The 21932-nt window shown below is 37.2% G+C and overlaps 1 protein-coding gene across 2 annotated transcripts in view; it reads left to right on the top strand.

Moving 5' to 3' along the window:
- Positions 1–21932, top strand: part of SLC12A2 (solute carrier family 12 member 2) — a 63997-nt gene that overhangs the window by 25511 nt on the left and 16554 nt on the right. For both annotated transcript variants that reach the window (XM_076363373.1, XM_076363372.1), the window contains exons 7-16: positions 2168–2276; positions 2721–2848; positions 2932–3016; positions 7102–7250; positions 12187–12294; positions 13284–13407; positions 14828–14929; positions 16181–16336; positions 17422–17521; positions 21125–21236. In XM_076363373.1, coding sequence (XP_076219488.1) covers positions 2168–2276; positions 2721–2848; positions 2932–3016; positions 7102–7250; positions 12187–12294; positions 13284–13407; positions 14828–14929; positions 16181–16336; positions 17422–17521; positions 21125–21236 — 1173 coding nt within the window. The remainder of the gene's footprint in view (positions 1–2167; positions 2277–2720; positions 2849–2931; positions 3017–7101; positions 7251–12186; positions 12295–13283; positions 13408–14827; positions 14930–16180; positions 16337–17421; positions 17522–21124; positions 21237–21932) is intronic.

Here is a 21932-nt window from a genome sequence, read left to right as displayed (position 1 = left end):
GTCAGAGGCAACTGAAGGAGCTTCTTCATGTGAGTGTTGTAACACTTTCTTATGCTCCTGCATCAAGATGACAATGATACTAATTATCAAAATGATTGTTGCTCATTGTTGCTTCCAGCCCTAGAAATAGGGATCGTAGAAAAACGAAGTGAAGATCAAGTACATTACTTGGCTCTACCACAGGGAAAAAAGAATCTACAGAAATTGACTTTGGCATGTACTTTTAAATTGAACAGCATGCTTCTGTAAAAATTGCTTACCTTTCTCAGGTAGTCCTTCACTGTCTGTAACTTCAATTTGTAGTGGTATCTTTATGGACCCGAGTTCGAACAATACTGTCCTCCTTAATCTCAACCGTTCGGTTTTTCCTTTGAATGCATTAGTTGTTATTAACCCTCTGGCTGCTGTCACTTAAAGTCACAAGAAATACCTTGCTTTGCTCTATAACATGAACAATTCTATAACAATAGCTTGCATAGAAATACCCCTGCTGTTTAACGTTTCTGTATCAAACCTTAACTGTGGTATCACTGCAGTGTCATCCTTATTAGGAAATAGGTAGCTTTCAAAAATCCTGTGCTCAATGCATAAATCAAGGCTTGTTGGCTTGGTTTCTGCATCATGGAAGAAGGCAAGTACGAGCAATGGTAAGCAACTGAACCTGCCCAACAAGCATGTGGGTTAACATACAGCTTAGCATAGCAAAACACTTCCTGATTATAGTATCTATGATGTTCTCTGATGCCTTCCCCATGACTTACAGAATGCCTTGGCAAATGGGACAAGGGGAATCTATAATAATGTCTTTGAAGTAGATCTAAAAGCTAAGAGAGACTGAGATTCCAGGGAAGCCTGCTTAAAAATCGACTTTTCAGAGTTTGTGATCTCTTACCACTCAACTCCTTGAGTTGAAGTCTTAGAAGCCCATTCTTTGTCTGAGACTTTTGAATGTAAGGAAGATATTCAGAAAATGCTCTTAACTTGAGGGAGAAGCCTGGGTTTGTTACTGGATAAATCCACTTGTGGCAATTGCTCTGTGGTAACTTCATGTTGAATTCTGTAGGCTTATTGAAGACTTCTGTAAGCACCCAGCTGCATCCTTACACCTCTCACCTATTCTGTAGGCTTGGCAAAGGAGAGATCTAAATATGATGCACAGACTGGTTTCTTCAGGTGGTCTTCTAACTCTGCTCTTGGCTGTCATGCTCTGTTTATTGCTGCACTACCCTGTTTACTTGCGAGGCTGTGTGAACTGAAAACTTTGTTTTGTAACAATCAGCAATGCCACAGTGCTATTGCATATTAAGTTCTGATCTTGGGCCTGAAAAAAAGTCAAACTATGAATAGCTTCCTCTGAGCCACTGGCATATGCCTTTATAAGGAATCAAATAACATGAAAGGTAACAGGGCAGTGTGGTTGCTTATTTAAATGTAATACCTGAACCGTCTCTTCAATGCCTACATTTATCTTTACTCACACTTTTGAGGTGTTGGATGGTTTAAAGTACTTGTTTGAAGTGTAGGGTTTATAATGGTTTTATTGAACAGTGGTTAGAAATCTAGGTTGTAATGAAAAAAGTATCAAGAAAACTAGAAATTAACAAGTAATTGTGGTAGTCTGCAATTCAATTTCATAAATAAGGGTTGAGAACATGAGAATGTAACAAAGTAATCTAGTCCATTGCATAAAATAGCAAACAAAAGCTGTTTGATTCCTGATGTAATAAAATTCTTAGTAAAGTAAATACTGCATACTGAAGTATAAGGCAAAGCATTATGATCACAGTTAATAAGGCAACACTCCTGGCATTTGTGTGTATTTAGCTCTTTTCTTGTGAATTTCAGTCTACTCAAATCCATTCCTTATGGAAGGCTTATAGAGAAAATAGTCCTTTTAAGTATTTTGTCTTTAGAGGCATAACTTTGAGAGGTACCGTAATAAATTCTCTTTTGAACGGACATTAAACTTACAAATTACTCCTATTTATTTATTAAAAATCCTGGTACATATTCTCTCCAGCTTGCCTTATTTATTTGTGGAAAACAAACTGAGAAGACTAAGCTGAATTTGGAATAAAGTAAATATTTACATTTTAGAACACAACATTGAAGCTTGAAACTGAAAAAGAGCAAGTTCTTCTGTCTGACTGCAATCATTATGTTTCAGGCACAGATAGTCCTACTGGTGATCCTCATACTTGCTATTGGAGACTTTGTCATAGGAACATTTATTCCTTTGGATAGCAAGAAGCCTAAAGGTTTCTTTGGTTATAAAGGTATGTTGGAACAGTTAGTATTGTAAACAATATCTTTGCAAAGAGGAGACGTGCTGTTACAATTAAGTTAAACATCTAAAATATCTTATAGTCCTATTTAACTATAGAGATTTTTTCCTGATTCTTTCAAACTTCTGCAGTTTTGTTCCTTAAAGGTATTGGACCAAAACTTGGTCCTGCCTGCTTCATATCAATTACAGTAAATTTAAAAAAGCTCGATGATACTATAAGTACTTTTTCTGGTTTTAAAGGCTATTTAAGTTTACTGTGTTGACTTTTATTTTGAGTTGAAGTGATGAATTAGGACTTAAATGTTCTATGCTTAATTTTAAGAAGGTCATACAGCTGTGACTTTCAGCTTTTTCATGGAGCTAATAATGGCTGGAATGGGCTAATACTGTAGCTTCTATATGAATATTGATAGACTTAAATCTTTTTCTGCAGCTGAAATATTTATGGAGAATTTTGGACCAGATTTCCGAGAAGAGGAAACTTTCTTTTCTGTATTTGCTATTTTCTTCCCTGCTGCAACTGGCATACTTGCTGGTGCAAATATCTCAGGTGATCTTGCGGTGAGTAGTGAGTTAGCAAATATTGTTCACAAACACTGTACATTTATCTCCGTCATCACTGTCCACTGACATTTTTCTTTCAGGATCCTCAGTCAGCCATACCTAAAGGAACGCTGTTGGCCATCTTAATTACTACATTGGTTTACGCAGGAATTGCAGTATCTGTAGGTAAATAGAGAATGTTTTTAACTTTATCCTTTCACATTCATTCTGAGGGTCTGTTTTGATGCAGTTTACATAATTCATTACATAAAGTCATTATGTAATTGGCATTCATGCATGGGAAAGTCATAGCCAGAGGTCTCTAATTTTTATTGTTGGAGGTTCAATTTTCAGCTGGTTTTATAATTACCTGAAGTGAGTGATATTTTCCTAAGACTAGTGACTGCTTCAGACTAAAGATGACAAAAGACTTCATACAGATGTTTCCTCATTTGTTGCAGTTGTGTATGTTAAAAGATTTACAATTTAGCAGTGGGATAATCCCTGGATTAGAAAAGTGCGTTTTCAGAAAATACTCACTGAACAAACACCTGTATTGGTTTGAAGATGATGGTAGTCAGCTACTTACCTGAAGTGAATTGTGGGATGATCAAACAGCTCTTTGGTGAGGATGTGTGACCAGTAATTCCGCAGTAGAGGGAAGAGAGTGAGTAGTACCTTCATCTGGCCAGCCCACTTTCAGGAGCGTTGTCATGTTCTGAAACATTGTCTGTAGCTTTATTTTCATGTGGAAAGAGGAGAAGCAATCACAGACTGATCTGAGTCTTGTATAACCTCTCTTCCCAGTCTTCCCCGCCCCACAGTGGTTTGAAATTCTCTGTAGAAGTTGCCTTAGAGTTTGATGCTCTCTATATCAGTTTTGCTCTAGAGTACCAACGGTGAACCAGGTTTTTCCCACCCATAAAATAATTCTATTCTAGTAATCTTAAGAACATAAGATTGTAATCGTATCTCGCTTATTTCTTGCCTATGACTGGAAATGTTTTTATTTGTGTCACATAAATTAGTTTCTGGCAGCAGTAATCAGTTTTCTTATATGAAAGACCTTGCTTTATCTTAGTTGTGCTGCCTTTTGAATGAAATTCTCATTTGTATAAGAGTACCATTGATCTTACCACTAATGATACTTCCTTTCCAAAGATACCAATCTTGCTAGTCTGCCTCTGTTGGCTAACATTGTACTGTAGCTCTGCCAAATAGTTGCTCTGTAGTGATTGTGCTTTGTGCAGCATAGTGACCTACGCTTATTTCCTAATTAGGTTGACTACATAGACCTCTGCTACCAAATTTAAATACTTTAGAATTTGAGCCCACGAGAGCAAAATGCTCATTAATATTCATTTGTTAATGGAATACTTTGATCATCTTTCAAACATGAAACATCTCATTTTTCATATTGTGAAAGGAACAGTTTGCAAAACCAACTGAACATGAAATTGTTTGATGCATCAGAAATGTCCTGCCTTAGTTGCCTCCTATAACTTACACTTAGAATTCTGCTAGTTAGAAAAGGCTACTGCAGAAGTTGGAGATCATGACATGAGTGAAGTTTAGCTTTTTTTGAGGCATTGGATCAGGAATCGGACAAATGCTTTTATTCCTTTCTCCACACACTACTCCGCACTGTTAAGTTTCCAGAGTAGTGATAAGCAAGTCATTAAAATTTTGAAGGGGCTAGTAAATGTCACTGAGTAGTCATGTCTGAAGGGGAGTATGATGTTCTGAATTTAGCTCAATATTTGCATGCTCTGTAGTAAGAGGGTTAAGAAACTGAGTAAAGAAGGCTTAGAAGAAGAAAATTGCTAGTCCTACTGCTAGAGCTAGGCAACGTATTTCAAAAAGATAACAAGCTGTGAGGAGAAAGTGCAGTTTCATATGTTAGCAAGGGACTAATGCAGATGTGCAGGTGGCAGGATGAAGATTGCGTAAGCAACTTTTATATCAAATTCTTGAAAGGCATATTTCAAAGAACATTTATTGCTTTAAAAACAAGGGAAGCTCTAATAAAAAACCCAAGCTTTTGAGTAGGGTTAAGACATGCTTTCTGTACACAGGGAAGTAAAACTAATTAATAAGAGCCTAACTGTAGCACTGGAGAAATTCAGCACTCTCAACTGCAGTCTGAAGGAGTAGGGTAGTATCTCTGGAATTCTTGCTGGTTGCAGGTAGTTAGGAGATAACTTGATATAGATGGTCTGTTAACCTTCTCAGGCTTATAGCATGGCAAAACTTTATTTGACTTTGGCAGGAACGTGTTTATAAAGCCTCTGAAAAGGTGAAATCCTGTTTTTACAGGAAAGAAGACCTAGAGGTTCTTAGGGAAAACGTTGCCAGAATCTTATAAATAAATAAAACTTTTCTGAATGAGTGTTAAATAAAATATCTGGACTCTTACTTATACCTAAGTATCTTCTGCTGAGAATGGACCCTGCCTAGCTGGCTTCTGTTCTGCATTCTCTCATAGTAAGACTCACATTAAGTTTGTTCATACTGTCATTGTCCCTTTCTGTTGTATTTTGACTCCATGTGTGAAAGGCCTGCCAGCCAGTTGGATCTGAACTATGAAAAAGGGTATGAGGAAGAGGAGGGCTGTGAAAGTGCACTGTAGCTATTTAATGGGTTGCTCAACTTAATGGGTCTGCCACTGCAATCTATTACCAATAAAATGTTATCTACAAATAGTTCAACTAGTAAGTATATTGTCACATCCATTATATACTGCTTGAATGGCTGGGGCAAATACTTGCGTAGTGGAAGAGAAAGAACTTTCTCTCATACAGAGGTTTTGATCCCATTTAAAACAGAACAACAACAAAAAAAACCCCAGCCCCTCCACATACCCACAAGAAAAGCATAAGACAGGTGATCAATATAGGAAACTCTTACTGAAATTTAACCAGTTGGGCCTAATAAGTAACTAAAAAATAAATCTGAAAAGTGGAAGGATTAAGTAATGTCCACCTACCGGGACCAGGTGTTATTGTGGACTGTTAGTCAAGTTCTGATGGCTCAGAAGCAATCTAAATATGGTATAGGTACTTAGGAATTCATTTTCCCAATAAAAGAGAGACAAATTACATAGGTAACAGGGATTGTTATTGGAGAAACTTAAACTTAAGCTTGCAGCACATCTGTGCCCTCCGTCTTATTTTGTAAGTAAGTAATTCAGGTTCTTTGTAGTCACATGGTTCTGTTCCCAGGACCTCCGTGTCATTCAAGTTCCTAAAAGACCAAATTAAGGGAATGCTATTTAGCTATTGGCTACTGCTTTGTAGACTTCCCTCATCTCTTCCCCACTACTTATTTAATTCCTGTTCCTGGAAATATTTGCTGGTGTCCAAACAATTTGACTACCTCAACTATTAAACCATAGAATTTTAAATAATACTTAGTCTGCTCTAGTTTTTGTCCTTTGAGACAAAAAATGTTGAAGACTTGTGGGCTTTTTAGTACTTTTTAGTTTTTCTTAGTACTTAAGGGCTGAAATGCTGTTTCTTCAGCATTTTCTTGACCAGTGAAATTACAAATAATCATACATGAATTGAAGACAGCAGTTTAAGTGATAAACTTAATTATAAAAAATGTGGTAGGAATGGGACTGTATGGCTTTGTTTTTCACCAAGAAACCACCTTAAAATACCACAGTCACATAGGAGGTGGCTTGTTTAAGCTTTGGGAAAATGGCTTGCAACATGTTTTCATGACAAACTACTTAATTTTTTTGAATGTCTGAGCCATATTAACTGGAAAAGAAATAACTGCAACACTGTGCACACCTGTCTACATACATCTGTACATACACTACAAAAATGCATTCCTCTGGGAAAATTGACAAAAAGAGAAACTATTAAATCAAGTAATGGTGCATAATACTAACTTCAATTAAAGAGCTATGCGGAAACTCATGATTCGGAGAAATAATATGTTGAGCTAAAATTGTGCTGTTAAACTTTTGCAAGTCTATTAACATTGTTTTCCTCTGTGCTAAAACTTTCCTTTTCTTATTAGACTCAGATTTATTCAAAAACTGAAGATTATCTCAGGCAAGAGAGCAATTAGTTCGCTTGTTTGTATTTGTTCTTCATAGTGAAGATGTGCTTAATACAGAAATGTATTAAAAATGTAAATGCCATATTTTAATGTTGCCCTGTGAGAATATGCTTATGTAAAAAGGGAATTGAGTTTGACACATATCCTTAAGTTCAGGTTCAGTCTGTTAATGCCTTTTTTTGTGATTGTGTCCACTCTAGGTTCCTGTGTTGTTCGAGATGCCACAGGGAACATTAATAACACCATTGTCACCGAGCTGACAAATTGCACTACTGCAGCTTGCAAATTAAACTATGATTTCTCATCCTGTCAGACAGGGTGTCATTATGGGCTGATGAACAATTTCCAGGTATAAAACTTTCTCCTAAACCTGTTTATTGGCTTTTGTGTTTCTTCTTTTTTTTGAATTGCATATTAAGAAAAATCATAGGCTAAAAATGGCTATCTCCATAAATATAAGGTTTATCTGGAATAGTTAAGTGGTACACTGTAGATAGTATGTAGAACAACAATGTAACTATGTTAAAAACTCTTGGATGTTATACACAGGTGGTATAAATATTTACTCGTCTTCTGAGTAAACTGCTTAGGTCAGGTGGTGGGACTGCAACTTTCTGTCTTCAGATACCTGAATGTCATCATTCAGTGATGTGGATAGAAGTACTCATTGTTCAGTAGTGATGCATAGTAATCGTAGGTAGCCTCTGTCAAATAACTTGTGCCTTAATTTTTTAAGTTTCTTAGAAAATATGCTGACTTTTTAAGAATGTTTTACATATTTGTCACAGTATCCTCTTTAATGGTAAGAATGTTGTGAATTTTCATAAAACCTGATGTTACTGTGTTTAAAAATCCTCTAGAAGTCATGGGGTAATTCAGTCTTCAACTTTTACTTCACAAGTAATTGGGATGTCCATGAACTATCGGTAAGGGTTTGAAAGAAACCAAGGAAAACATATTTATTGCCGATTGTCTTAAACTTGCTTTGTGGTAGTCCATCTTTGCCCTAATTTTTTCTAATCAGTGTACAAAAAGTTGGCTAGAGATTAAGCTGAAATCCAGTGATGAAAAAGGTGTCTGGCTTGTGGGTTTTGATCAGAAGTACATGTGGTACATGTACTCTTTACGTGTACTACTTAAATGTTAGGCTGACAGCCTTACCTGCAAAGCTCGCTGGAAAACCTATTTTGTACATGCTGAAATAATGTTGCAGTGCAGATTCTATTAGAGTAAAATACATTTTTATAGTGGAATAATTTGAGTATCTGTGTGGTGTTACTTTGTTCTGGTTTAGAAAAAGTCTGTATTAGAAACATTTCAGAATTGCTCTTGAGGGAATAATTATTCTGCAAAAGCTGATGACTTTCCTCATTTGTTTAAGCTCGAAAGAACCCAGTATATCATCAAATGTACAGCTGAGAATAGCGTAGAACTGTTTTCCTCCGACTGTATCTTTTTCTTGAAGTCATAACTTTGGTAAGGTTGCTTACCATAAATGTTGCTTGTATTTCTAGTAAGTTAGTCATTAATGTTCTAGTTTCTTACCATTTGGTCTAAAGAGTACTTCTGTCTCCCAAATTATTCTTGCTTCTCTCTGTGGAAAAACTAGTGGGTTCCAAATAGAAAAAGTCACTTTCAATGCCAGGGGCTGCACAGAGAATGCATTGCCCCGTACGCCCCCCTTTTTGTTGGGATTTTGAAAACTGTCATGGAGATTGCACAGCATCTCTGGGCAACCTGCTGCAGTCTTTTGCCACCTTCTCTGTGGGGTTTTGTTTTTCTAATACCTAGTTGGACTTTCCATTGCTGTTTGTGTTTTCTCTCATCCTCACAGCTTTTGCTGTGCATGTCTGAGAAGAGTCTGTTTCTGTTTTCTCAGATGTCAGAAGGAAATCGTTTGCATGAGAGACTGTCTACCTGTAGATAAACTGTTGGCCATTTTCTAACTGAAGTGCCCTCAACTTAGTAGCTCTGAATGGTAGCTATAAGGAGAGAATTTTTTTTTATCTGCAAGTCACAGCATGTGTGTGGAGGGGACTCCAGGCTTGTGTACTTCTCAAGCTCTTCATACAAATGCAACTTCTTTCTGTAGGTTAAATAACTGAGGACAAATACTTCACAAAAATAAATTAATCCCCAAAGTAAGCAAAGATTGTTGTATTTGTCTTACAGCTTGTAAGCATGCAGGTTCCGAGGTTGAAAGTGCCAGCTTACTCGTGTGCACAGCCTGATGACTTTATCGCTTCGGTACACTTTGTGCTGCATTCAGTTCTTTTGGCAAAGAAGTTCGTGCTTAGGCAGCTCAGGTTTTGAATGTGTTTAGGCAACAAATGGATGACTTGTAGTATGATTTACCTGTGGAAAGCTTAGATGATGCTAAGAAACTTAAAATGAGAACAGCTGGTGAGACAGGCTTAGTCAGACTTGCATATAAAGACCATCTTCAGTTTCTGTTGTAGTCAACGCAAATGAATTACAGGTCCTCACAGGCTTCAGACATTTCTCTGTTCAGTGTCAGTGACATTTCTGTGCCCAGGCTGCCACGTGGTACAAGAGTAACTTCAGAAATTTGTTTTGGGCTCTGTAGCCTCAGCCTGGAACTTCCCTAGAATAAGTTATAGCTTTGGGTAATTTAAATGCAGAATTTGGTCAACTTTGGATGAAAGTTGAAAGTAGCATCAAACTCCATTCCACAAACAGTGTAAACGTTTTGCTAAAACATTCCTCCTACAAAGGAAGGCAGCTGTAAAACATTTGAAAAAAGTTAGGGGAAGGGGGAGTTGAACAACACTTTGTCCATATTCATTATAAAAATCTAACTTTAAAGAAGCTGCTGCTTGTTTTCATGTGGCATTTTTTTCTGCTCCACAATAGCTGGACCAAAGAACTGAAACTGTAGTCAAAATACAACATTTCATTATCCCAAATGTTTGAAATGTAAGAAACTGTCTACATGGTAAAGGCCAAGGAAGCACGAGTCCCTTATCAGCAGTAACTATATACCTATCCCACCACACCAGTGGTAACAGGGCAATTCTTACTAGATATCTGTCCTTCCAATTCTGTGTGTTCTTTAAAGGATGAAAATTTCAGTGCTATAGCTAACTGCATATGTGGGCTCCTTGGTTTTGTGGTCATGAAGTTTGGATTATGGTATGTATGTTGGCGGGGGGAGGGACGGAGGGATGTTTAACACCATGGCATACTGGTTCTGCTGGAACTGATTCCCCTTTTGTTCCCCTAGCTTAGAAGAAGCTTCCTAATGTCTCTTACATTAGTAACCTAAGTCCTAATTTACTAGCTTTTAAAATGGACAAACATTATCTGCATACACCTTACTCAGATTTCTCTCAAATTTATAAAAAAGATATAATATTCAAAAATAGATCATGTAAATAAATGGAGGCAATGAACAGAACCTAGAAAGAGAATGTAAAATCTGAGTATATTGTAAGAACTAAATTGCAAGACGTTGATGCAAGAATCTGATGGGAAGAAAAGTGGTGGAGACTTGTACCATTCTGTCAGTAAGAAGTCCTTCCAGGGAAGATTGATCAAGCCATCCTTGCAAGGAAGAAAATTTTCATACTGCTTCTATAAAGATTATTCTATGCCTGTTTATTGTGTTGCTATAGCAAAGGTTTCTTTCTAAAATATTTGTCAGTAAAGCATTTACACCCTTAACTTCTCTCATAGAAATATAGTGTAGGGTTATTACAAACTGGCATTTACAACTTTTTCTGTTGATCATAGAACTAACTTAAACCTGGGCGTAGGAGGGATAGCTTAATGTATGTGTCATTAGTTTTAGTCATAGATGAATAAAGGCCTGTCCTATCTTTTGTTGTTGTCAACTACAAATATGCTTCAGGAAATTCTCCTTCATTCATTACACTACTATGACAGCTACTTCACTTTCATCTTATGCACCTGCAATTATTTAAGTCCTCTTTTTAGGCAAGGCATGCCTTGAACTGACCAATGAAACCTGATGTAGCGTAGAGATTCAGTTGACTGTTTGAGAGACCCAGCAGTTTTTGTCAGTCTGATCTTGAGAAAAATGCTAAATTTTATCATTAGTTTAGCCCTAGGAATATGAGTAAAACTTCATCAGTCACCTGTATATTGTTTCCGAGAGCATGTCCTACCTAGTAAGATTGCTTTAGACAGCTAGATTTTACAACTTCAGGTGACAGTAACTTAAAAACTGGACACTTCTGCATGATCTTTCTTGCCTTCCTTCAGTACCTTTCCTGGTACTCTAGGTGAGGTTGCCAGGATGACAAAGGCAAGTAATCAGTGCAAACAATGCAGAACCTCATTCTGACATGTTGTGCTTTGAAAGGCACTGTGCTGGGTTTGGTCCGTGGACAAAAAACATAAGCTTTTTCAAGATGGTATCAAATTCTTAAACGCTGGCTGTCTTCAAGCAGTTTAGGCTTTTGTTTCATAAAGAAAAGTACTCTATTAAACCATGATTGTTTTTCAAATACATAGTTCTGTGTCTTAATTCACTTGACATGTGTGAGGCTGGATGCAGCTGTAGTATGGAAGTAATCAGTAGAATGGTAGAAGAGGGTCTTTAGGCTATATGGCAATTAGACAAACTGCTTTGGTTTTACTTTGGGATTTTTTTTTTAATGTCTTATCAACATTGTTCTTTTACACTTAGCTTGCTGAGCATTATTTTGTAGTCATCCAGTCTGCCAAGAATTGCATGTTGTATTTCACTCACTGGGGTTACAAAGATGTCCTAGGATGTGAACTTGGGGAGATAGGAAGGAAGTTTGTGCTGTCCTTGTGGTTTTGAATGGGAAACAAGCCTAACTTAGAGTGATGGAGATGTTGAGAAAGACAATCAGCTTTCCCAAGATAGTCCCCAATTTCAGTTGTTCTGTCACTTGGGCTTTCTGAGACCATGTTATTCAGCGGTAGGCTAGTCAAAATATGTAACAAATTCCAATGTATTTTTCTTCCATGACTTATTTTTAATCCTCTTATGAACCCATGGAGACTTTCACTGTTGATTGTTTTGACCTGAGAATTACATGGTTGGACTACATATAGTGTGAAAAGCCACATTCTCTTGTTCTGAAATTAGGATCCATTTATATCCCCTGATTTGTCCCTAGTTCATTCACTGGCATGAATGCATGATATTCAAACAGCTTTTAAGTGGAGGGTACATAGTATTTTATTTTTCTGTTTGTGTAGTTAATGTTGCCATCCATTCGTATAGTATACTTTTTCATATTCTTTCAAAAAAATAATTATTTTGCTTTCAGGTGATGAGCATGGTATCAGGATTTGCACCACTGATTTCTGCAGGTATTTTTTCAGCCACCCTGTCTTCTGCATTAGCATCTCTTGTGAGTGCACCTAAGATCTTCCAGGTAAGTATGGAAGCAAAACCATAATCTTTTAAAGAATAATTTCAATTAACTTTTGAATCAGAATTTTTGGAAGGGGACTTTGACATAGTGCCGTTGTGATTCATACCAGTTGACATCAGTAGATTGATCTAATATTTACCTGTTGCTTAGAATGGGAAAACAGTGTGTTACTGTTAGTAATCGTAGCTAGACTATAATTTGTTCCAGATCTCATGTGTTTCTGGTTAGTTCAGAGATTAGTTGTGGTGTAACTAACATTACAGGAATCTACAAACTCCTTTAGATATTTTTTGTTGTAAGTAACAGTGGAGCACATACAAAGATAACAGTTCATTTCTCAAAGTAATCACAGAAGGAGACAGCATGAAGTAGAACCTGTAGCTGTGGAATGTTAATCGTCAGAGAATACTTTATCAAAATAATTGTGTGCCAGTTCTTGTGTAAATAATTTACACTGATTTTGTTGGTGTTCCTGAATGTATTTTGCTTTACCTTCTTTTTAACCATTTAATCTCATTCTTTGTCTTACAAGTTCTCTTTAATTGGGTGAAACTTCAGTGTCCTCTAATGACCTTCTTTCCCAGAAGTTCAGTAGGGAGTCAAACATAGAAGGGATTTTTTTGCGGAATAGAAGCACAAGTATTGATGCAGAGAACTAGTGTATATATTGGGCAAAGTTTCCACTTTCTGAGAAAACATCATCTCCTAAAGAAAGACTCTTTGTGGTTGTAAGACACCAGTAAAGTAAAATAGTCAATTACTTACAGAAGAGCAAAGCTTGTTCTTATAGATAGAAATTACTGAAGGGTAGAATATTGGAAATGCAAAATGTCAAGATGCAAAGACAATTGAAAATAGAATTAGTACATGGTGGCTATAAACCTTCTTTCAGGAAGATAATACGCAGTGGAAGACAGCATTAGTAAGTATTAGTAAGGATACATTTTGAACAAAATGCATGCTGACTCTTGAATTTTATTTTTTCTTAGGCTTTGTGCAAGGACAACATTTATCCAGGATTTCAGATGTTTGCTAAAGGCTATGGGAAGAACAATGAACCACTGAGAGGATATCTTCTAACATTTTTAATTGCTCTTGGATTCATACTAATTGGTTAGTTTGAAATTATAATAAATTTCAATATCCTTTTGTCCTTTACAAAGCATTCTATTCCATATCATGACTTGATGACAGTGTCCTAGAGGTCTAATGCACAGCTTAATTCTAAGCCAGCATTCTAAATCTGTTTATTTTGAGGGTTGCTTTCTCCTATCTTCTAGATACAACTCTGTCTAGAACTGCAATAAATTTGAATTGAACTGTAGCAATACTGCACTTTTCTTAATAACCGCAGGTATCTGTCTTTAGATACTATCAATCAATAAAAATACATCGTTTGCTTGAGGTAGAAAGATGTTATATCTTGTTAATATGAAAGTTTATCTCAGATTTTTAATAATTACAAACAGTTTCAGTAAACGGCAAACTTGCATGAACAATACTTTTTAAAGTGTGTTTTTCTGTGAAGTTACAAACAGTAGAGATGAGTGCTGATGCTGCTGTTGCTGAAAGTAAAGGTAGTCTGGGTAGAATTACATGTGTTCTGTGTAGATGGCAAACTAATTGTGCTGTGTCCATCCATGAATCCTGTACCAGTGCTTTTAAACTTCTTTTCCCAGTTTGCTCTTTCATCTTTCCCCCAAATCTGCTTAAGGCATAGGTATACCCGTGATGCCCCTACTGCAGCATGCTGACTGGAAACTTGATTACAACAAGTAGAAACTTGCAGACTAACATGGCACATTCTGCATTTTGATCACTTTTTTTTGATGGTGAGAGTACACATATAAATGTTTTGTACCATGCTGCCTCAAGGAAAGGAGAGCATCAGGTTCTTCCGTCTCTTTCACTGAAGAGGGTGTACTCATCACTGTTGTGATAGTATTGGTCTGTAATAATGCACTATACTAGTACCATTGATGCAACTTTTAAAATGCAGGCAGATGAAAATGTTTGTCACATTGCTCACACTAACTTTGTCTGCTGTTGCCATTCACCATAGTTGATTGTCTCTTAAACTTATTAGTATCTTGTTCTTTGCTGTTTGAGAATTGAGCTAGAGATGCACTGCAGATGTATTAATGCTCTGCCTACTGTTTCTGACATTCTCCAGAACCCAGTGTATTAGTGCATTGTTTGATCAAGCCATGGTGGGAAAGAAATTTTCTCAATGAATTATTTTGAGAAAGTATGTAGTGCTTCAAAAGTGGCAGTCCTGGAACACTTGGTAGTGCGGAAAAATGTTTATATTTTCAAAACTGAATGTTACACTTCCTGACTATTAGAAGATACCTTAGTAAATAAGAGACCATTAAGATAATAGCTCTGTCTGTCGAACAGAAAGGACAAACTGCTTCTCCTTAGAGTACATCAGAAAATAAGGTTGTTTGTAGCAGATTTTTTTTACTCTGGAATCTACAAAGCCATTGGATGATATCTTTCATAACAGCCTGCTTTGTTTTTGGTTTTACAGCTGAACTGAACGTCATTGCTCCAATTATTTCTAACTTCTTCTTGGCCTCATATGCCTTGATTAACTTCTCTGTATTCCATGCTTCTCTTGCAAAATCTCCAGGTAGGAACTACATTTTGGGGGTGACAGTTCAGCCTGCAATTTCTTTATGCATAAATACAATCTAAAAGGTATTAATAAAAACGAATGTTTAGTTTAATCTAGTTACTAAACATCTATTTGACTCTCATGATGCATCTGAATTACAAGCATAATATGGTGTGTACTTGGGTCTTCTGAAATTTTGAGGACTGAGTGATCCAGTAGAGCTTGGGAGCTACTAATGTTGTCATCTTTGCTGAGGGAACACAAGATAATTCAGTGTTTATTCAGAAACTCTTGAAGAAAACTTTCTTGCTAATTCAGTATCTGGCGTTCAAGAACCACCCTTTTGTCGTCTTTGGATTTCTCTGTTAATATGTTTCATCTTCCAGGCCAGCAGAAGCTGGAATTGCAGGTGGTATTGCCATATTTTTATAGCCTTTGGTGTGGAAGGCTAGTTAGATTATAGAAGTAAGCCAAAACACAGTACTTGCAGAACGCATGTATACCGTACCCAGTCCACTATGCATTTGTAGTGAAATAATGCCCTCAAAAGCTTCTTAAGTTGCTGAACTGGTAGATACCATTATTTTGCCAGAGCATGTGCATAACTGTTTACACAACAGTACTATGTCTAATGCACTTGTTAATCTTGGGTGTGTTAGTGGGGGTGTGCGTGTGTATTTATCTGATTTCGGATAAACTTGTGACAAATAAGGATGTAAACCAGTGACAGTCCAGTATTTTGACGTACTCAAGTTCTACTTGGATATATCTGTCCTTTACCTTTTCATGTGGTGAAAATTTCTGGCCATGTGAAAATAGTAAAAATACACAACTAGAAACAGTTAGTGGTATGTGAGAGAGCGAGTCACGAGATGATGATTCGTGTTATACTACCTTTGAAAGCAAAAATCAATTGTCAGGCAAGCTATTGCCAGAGGTTCCTGTAGCCTGATTCAATAGACATACTGGCACAAGCATCTTCAAACTTTCCTTTGAGATATGCTTTTAAAGGGCAAAATTAGGAACATTTACATATCTATGTAAGAAAGATGCAAATTCATTTGAAAGGTGTTGGAAAATTGAAAGCATAAATGTGCCAAAGTCTTTATTTTTTACATTACTGAATCTGTCACACATTCACATGAAATGGGATGCAGAACACTAGGGAAGGAAAAGAGGAATAGTGCCTTCCTTCTCTTGGGAGTAGTGATTAATTTAATTTCCTCCCTCTTTTCTCTTCTATCCTCCAAATTATATTTTGGCTAGGTTGGCGCCCTGCTTTCAAATACTACAATATGTGGATTTCTCTTGTTGGAGCTATTCTGTGCTGCATTGTGATGTTTGTCATTAATTGGTGGGCAGCACTTCTAACTTATGTCATAGTCCTTGGACTCTACATTTATGTTACTTACAAGAAACCAGGTATGTATAAGGGCTTCTTTGGGTTGCAGTGGGGGGAAGAGGGATGTAGAAGAAGGGAAAAAGTGATGGCCTTTAGGGGAAAAAAAAAGATAACTTATTTCTGTTTAGCCAACTAGTTCAAACTTTTGTTTCAGGCTTTTTAGTTGTAATGAAATTTAATTATGCCTGCATAGTCACTGCTGTTGTTCTCCCTTTTCCCAAATTATCAAGATGCATGCCTTGCACTTAGACATAAACATCTGAATGAAAATTAGAGGAAGAGGTGCATATTGAAAGAGCTTGAATTGCAGCAACAAAGGCAGTGAGAAAGCAAGTTATGTTTTGATGGGAAGTGAAAGAGGATACTCTCTTACCTTTCCAAATTGAAAAGGGATTTGAGTGGTGGTTGTTTTCTCAGTAAACCATTCCTATATCTATGAACAACAATTTATACACTTTCTTCCCTCTTCTAAGAGCACTGTATGATTGTAAGTGCAAGATGGAGCAGAACTGAACCAAAAAGTGTTCCTGAAGTTGAAAATAAGGAAAGCCCTACATCCTAGGGCTATGAAGATTATGAAGTACTTGGGTTATAAATTCATTGTAGCTATCAAAAGATGTATATGGGAACGAACAGAGAGGATACTGGGATCTTTCATTTCCTTATAAAAACAATAATCTAAAAGGAACTGCTTAATCTAGCAGGTTTTTACTGAAAGTATTTGGCTTTGTTTAGGCAATGTTTTGAGATTACTTTTTCCTCTGCTGTGATATAACTCAGCATGGCATTTTTTCCTGAAGTGTTATTTTTTTTTGACTCCAAAGTTGTTACAATATTTGAAATGTTGGGGGAAAACCCCCTCAATTCTTTCTTCCTATAATTGTAAAACTCTAATTTGTTTGCTAAAACTTCTACAGAAATGTTATCTTTAAATAGAATTGCTTATTTAGCTGTAGGGTTTGTTGTCTAGTACTGTGTAGAATGTACCAACATGTAGCTTAAGTATTCTGTGTTTTCAGTTGGTATTCGACATTCATTTTGTGATCATGTAGTTTTACAATGAACAGCTTTAAATAAAATACTGCAACTTCAAATCTTCCAACAGATGTGAACTGGGGATCCTCAACGCAAGCTTTGACTTACTTGAATGCACTACAGCATTCTATTCGGCTCTCAGGAGTGGAAGATCACGTGAAAAACTTCAGGTAACAGTTGATATTAAAGACATGGGAAGTCTTTACTTCATATATACATATATACAATACATACTTCTATGTATTCAGTAGGGTACTGTAATGATGTTTGCTATCATGGTTTCATCTCCTGTGGGTTACAACAACTTCGAATTTCACCACCAGGGACATCCTCTGGATATATTTACATCAGCATTTTATTACTGATTAAGAATGCATTTTAGAAGCAAGTCTGTGGATGATGCCAGCTTATTGTTAGATGCCTCATGGTTTGAATCGTGAACTGTGAATTGCATTCTTCTTTGATGAAACTGAATTGGAAGATATACTCCAAACTGGTGATGAGCAGTCAGTCCATGTGCTTGAGATAAAACTGATCTAACCTAAAATCCCCAAGATGTGTATGTTGTGGATGTTGGCCTCAACACCAGCTATTTCACATTAGACGTATTCTCTCATTGCACTCCAGTAATGACAAACAGGCTACACGAGTGTTTTTCACACAACTGAAGAAGAGAACTGATTTGCTGTCTGCCAGCATGGCTACCCAGGAAGGTCCTACTCAAAGAGGCAGTTTTCTATCCTATAGTATTTATGCCACTTTTCTACAATAGCTTATTCCAGAAGAAAGATGCTTCAAAAATTTTTAACAAAAAGTATTGACTTAAACTAATTCCTCCAAATAAATAGAATCATAGATTGAACATGACTTTACCATGTGGTCTTATCTAATCCCCAAATCAACTGACTCACCATAGATCCGGCTGCAAAGTTAGATCCAACTTTGGTGTTATATCAGATTGCTCAGGGCCATATCCAGTCAAGTTTGAGTATTTCCAAAGATGGAGGTTCTGTTGACCTGTCTCTTTTCAAATAGAGCAGTTACCTCCTACATGCTGCCTATGCCCAGCACAGGATTTATAGTGTTGACACTTAGTCTAGTAAATCTCTATCATCCCTTGCAGCTGTGAGAAGTGTATTATTCTATTACGCTCAGCGTATTAGCAAGAGAAGCTAGCTACTAAAATCTGCTGTTGTGTACGAAGGGAGACTTTGTGTACTTAGGGCAGAATTTAATAAGGAGTGAGTTCAGGGAGAGATTCTTGATAAAGGTGCAATTCTCTGAGGTTAAGTCCAGAATGCAGAACCTGGCAGCAGCACAGTTTTTCAAAGAAAAGATCTATGGTATTTCCTGTCAGTTGGGAAAATACTCCAAATCTGACCCCTAGCCTCTCTTGGAAGTGACTAAATTTCCTTGAAGTACAGGACAGGTACTTAAAATGTCTATGTTGTATACATACAGATGAAATTAGATGTGTCAAACAGTCATGATAGGTACCAGCACAACCTCAAAGAATATGACAGTAAAACTAAATTACAAATGTATTAATATGAGTATTAATGGGCTTTCCAATTCCAAACTGAAAAGAGTTGGCTGTTGTAGGTATAAACCACAAAACTTGAAGTTTAATTATGAAACCGCTCTTTCTGAAGTCGTAAGTCCTAATGTGACATCAAAATCCCCGATTTATTTACAAACATTGTATTACCTATTATGTCAAGCTGCATTGTTCACAGGAAAAAACAGTCTACATTCAGAAGCTTGTTTATTGCTTATGTATCAAGAGCAGCAATTTTCAAACTTTCCCTAATGCAAATCTAAAGGCTGGCATTAAATAATTTGCAGTACCTAACTGTGATTAGTGTTGCAACCTTGCTTCTGTCTGCTGTTGACTCTATTTTGGGTTGCAAACTTCAATATAGAAACAAGCTTTATAGGAAAATTCTTACCAAGTGTAACTTTCTGCTTGTGCTGATACTGATCAGCAGAGCATTCATTTACTGTATGTGTTTAGGATTGCATTGGAAGTACTTCAGCTCTTTTGTTTGGGAAGCTAGTATACAGCTGTCTGAGTTTTAAACTCCTTCAATTGTTATCCTAAGGAGATATAGATCCTAATGTAAGCCGGTTTTAAGCACAGTGGCTTTAGGAGAACTATTTTTGGCCTGATACTGGTTTCTAACCTATGGCAACAAATGTTTTGAGTTCTAGAGATACATTTTTAAACCAGCGCAGTTCAATATTTATTTGTTTGTTTCTTTGTTTATAATAGAATTTTGCAGATGACAACAAGTTGGGCAGGAGTGTTGATCTGCTTGAGGGTAGGAAGGTTTTACAGAGGGATCTGGACAGGCTGGACCAATGGGCCGGGGCCAGTTGTATGAGATTCAACATGACTAAGTGTCAGGTCCTGCACTTGGGTCACAACAACCCCATGCAACGCTACAGGCTTGGGGAAGAGTGGCTGGAAAGCTGCCTGTCGGAAAAGGACCTGGGGGTGTTGGTCAACAGCTGGCTGAATATGAGCCAGCAGTGTGCCCAGGTGGCCAAGAAGGCCAATGGCATCCTGGCTTGTATCAGAAATAGTGTGGGCAGCAGGACTAGGGAAGTGATTGTCCACCTGTACTCAGCATTGGTGAGGGCGCACCTCAAATACTGTGTTCAGTTTTGGGCCCCTCACTATGAGAAAGACATTGAGGTGCTGCAGCGCATCCAAAGAAGGGCAACAAAGCTGGTGAAGGGTCTAGAGTACAAGTCTTATGAGGAGCGGCTGAGGGAACTGGGGTTGTTTAGCCTGGAGAAAAGGAGGCTGAGGGGAGACCTTATCGCTCTCTACAACTACCGGAAAGGAGGTTGTAGCAAGGTGGGTGTTGGTCTCTTCTCCCAAGTAACAAGCGATAGGACGAGAGGAAATGGCCTCAAGTTGCTCCAGGGGAGGTTTAGATTGGATATTAGGAAAAGTTTCTTCACCAAAAGCATTGCCAAGCATTGGAACGGTCTGCCCAGGGAAGTGGTTGAGTCACCGTCCCTAGAGGTATTTAAAAGATGTGTAGATGTGGCGCTTAGGGACATGGTTTCGTAGTGGACTTGGCAGTGTTACGTTTATGGTTGGACTTGATGATCTTAAGAGTCTTTTCCAACTTGAATGATTCTGTGATTCTGTTCTATGATTCTAATATGGAAAATGAACTGGAGATGCTATAGAGAATGAGACAGATGACTTTAGGTGATTCTTACGATGTGAAAAATTATTTTCTGAAATGAGTTCTGAAGTCCGGACACTTCATATTTTAAAATTGATTAGAAGGTTGTCTAGAATAACTTACTTGCAGTTCTTTGGCTCTGCCTTTTGAATGATAGTAATTTAAAAAAAGCGTATGATTACGGTTTTTCTGTTGGGCACAGAAGAAGCTAAGCTAGAAAATGCAAAGGGATGTGACTTAAAAATGGGAGAAGAAATTCATCCCTCTGACCTAGTCTTGTCTAAAATCTGTTTCTGATCTTTTAAAATGTTGTAAATTTTCAGATTTAGTGGGATTACTAAGTTTGGAACCAATTAATCATAGGTCTGCTGACAGTTGTGGAAAAAGTGATCTTTACTTAATTTAACATAATCTTGTAAAACTAGATGAGGTTACTACCTCTCCAGTGACAATTATGTTCTTATGGCCAATGTTTGGAAGAAACTTCTTTCTGTTAATTAAAAAACTCCCACAACTCTAGATGAAGTGAATTCCAACCTTTTTTTTCTTCTCATCGATTCACAATTCTAGACCTCAGTGCTTAATTATGACAGGTGCTCCAAATGCACGCCCAGCTTTGCTTCACCTTGTCCATGCTTTCACCAAGAATGTGGGGTTGATGATCTGTGGCCACGTACATATGGTAAGTGTATTCTGTCTTTACTTTAAAGTTACCTTGTTTTTTGTTTTGGGTTTTTTTACCTATTTGGTTTTTGTTTGTGGTTTTTGTTCGTGTGGGTTTTCTTTGTGGTGTTTTTTGGGTTTTGTTTTAAATGAAAGCATCATTAAACATTGAGAAGTGCAAAAAGAGAGTTACTGGTAGGATCCACTCATGTATGGGTCACCACAATTCCAGTTAGGTATACTGCAGGGGAAACTTTGCAAAATTATACCTTTGATCATTTGATGCTTAAATGCTGAGGAAGCTTTGTAGGAGTAAAGTGAACATTGGATTACAGCCTGGGTCTCTTTCTGTTGTTGTGTCATACAATCTCATGTACTCTTCTCATGCTTTGGACAGAGTAGTTGGTCAAAATGATGCGCGGTATACAGCTAGATTTCCTCTCAATGTTACTGTTTCAGGGAGATTGATTCCTGTGCAGCTTTCTTACAAAACCTGGTCTAAAATAAACCTTCTTGAGCAGTAAATTCAGTATCAGTTTAACCAATAGTTAAAAATTGCTCTTAACCTTTCCAGTAGTTTTTTATTTCTTCAGTTATCAGATTCATTTCATTGGCAGGTGAAACAATAATGTGAACAGGTATTTCCTTTCCTGTTCCCTTTCTGCCCAGCCCCGGTATTTCACTAACTTTCCCTGGTTTTTGTCAGCATATGAGG

This window comes from Aptenodytes patagonicus, chromosome Z (assembly GCF_965638725.1).
Source record: "Aptenodytes patagonicus chromosome Z, bAptPat1.pri.cur, whole genome shotgun sequence".
Lineage (NCBI taxonomy): Eukaryota > Metazoa > Chordata > Aves > Sphenisciformes > Spheniscidae > Aptenodytes > Aptenodytes patagonicus.
This window is presented reverse-complemented; position numbering and strand designations above follow the sequence as displayed.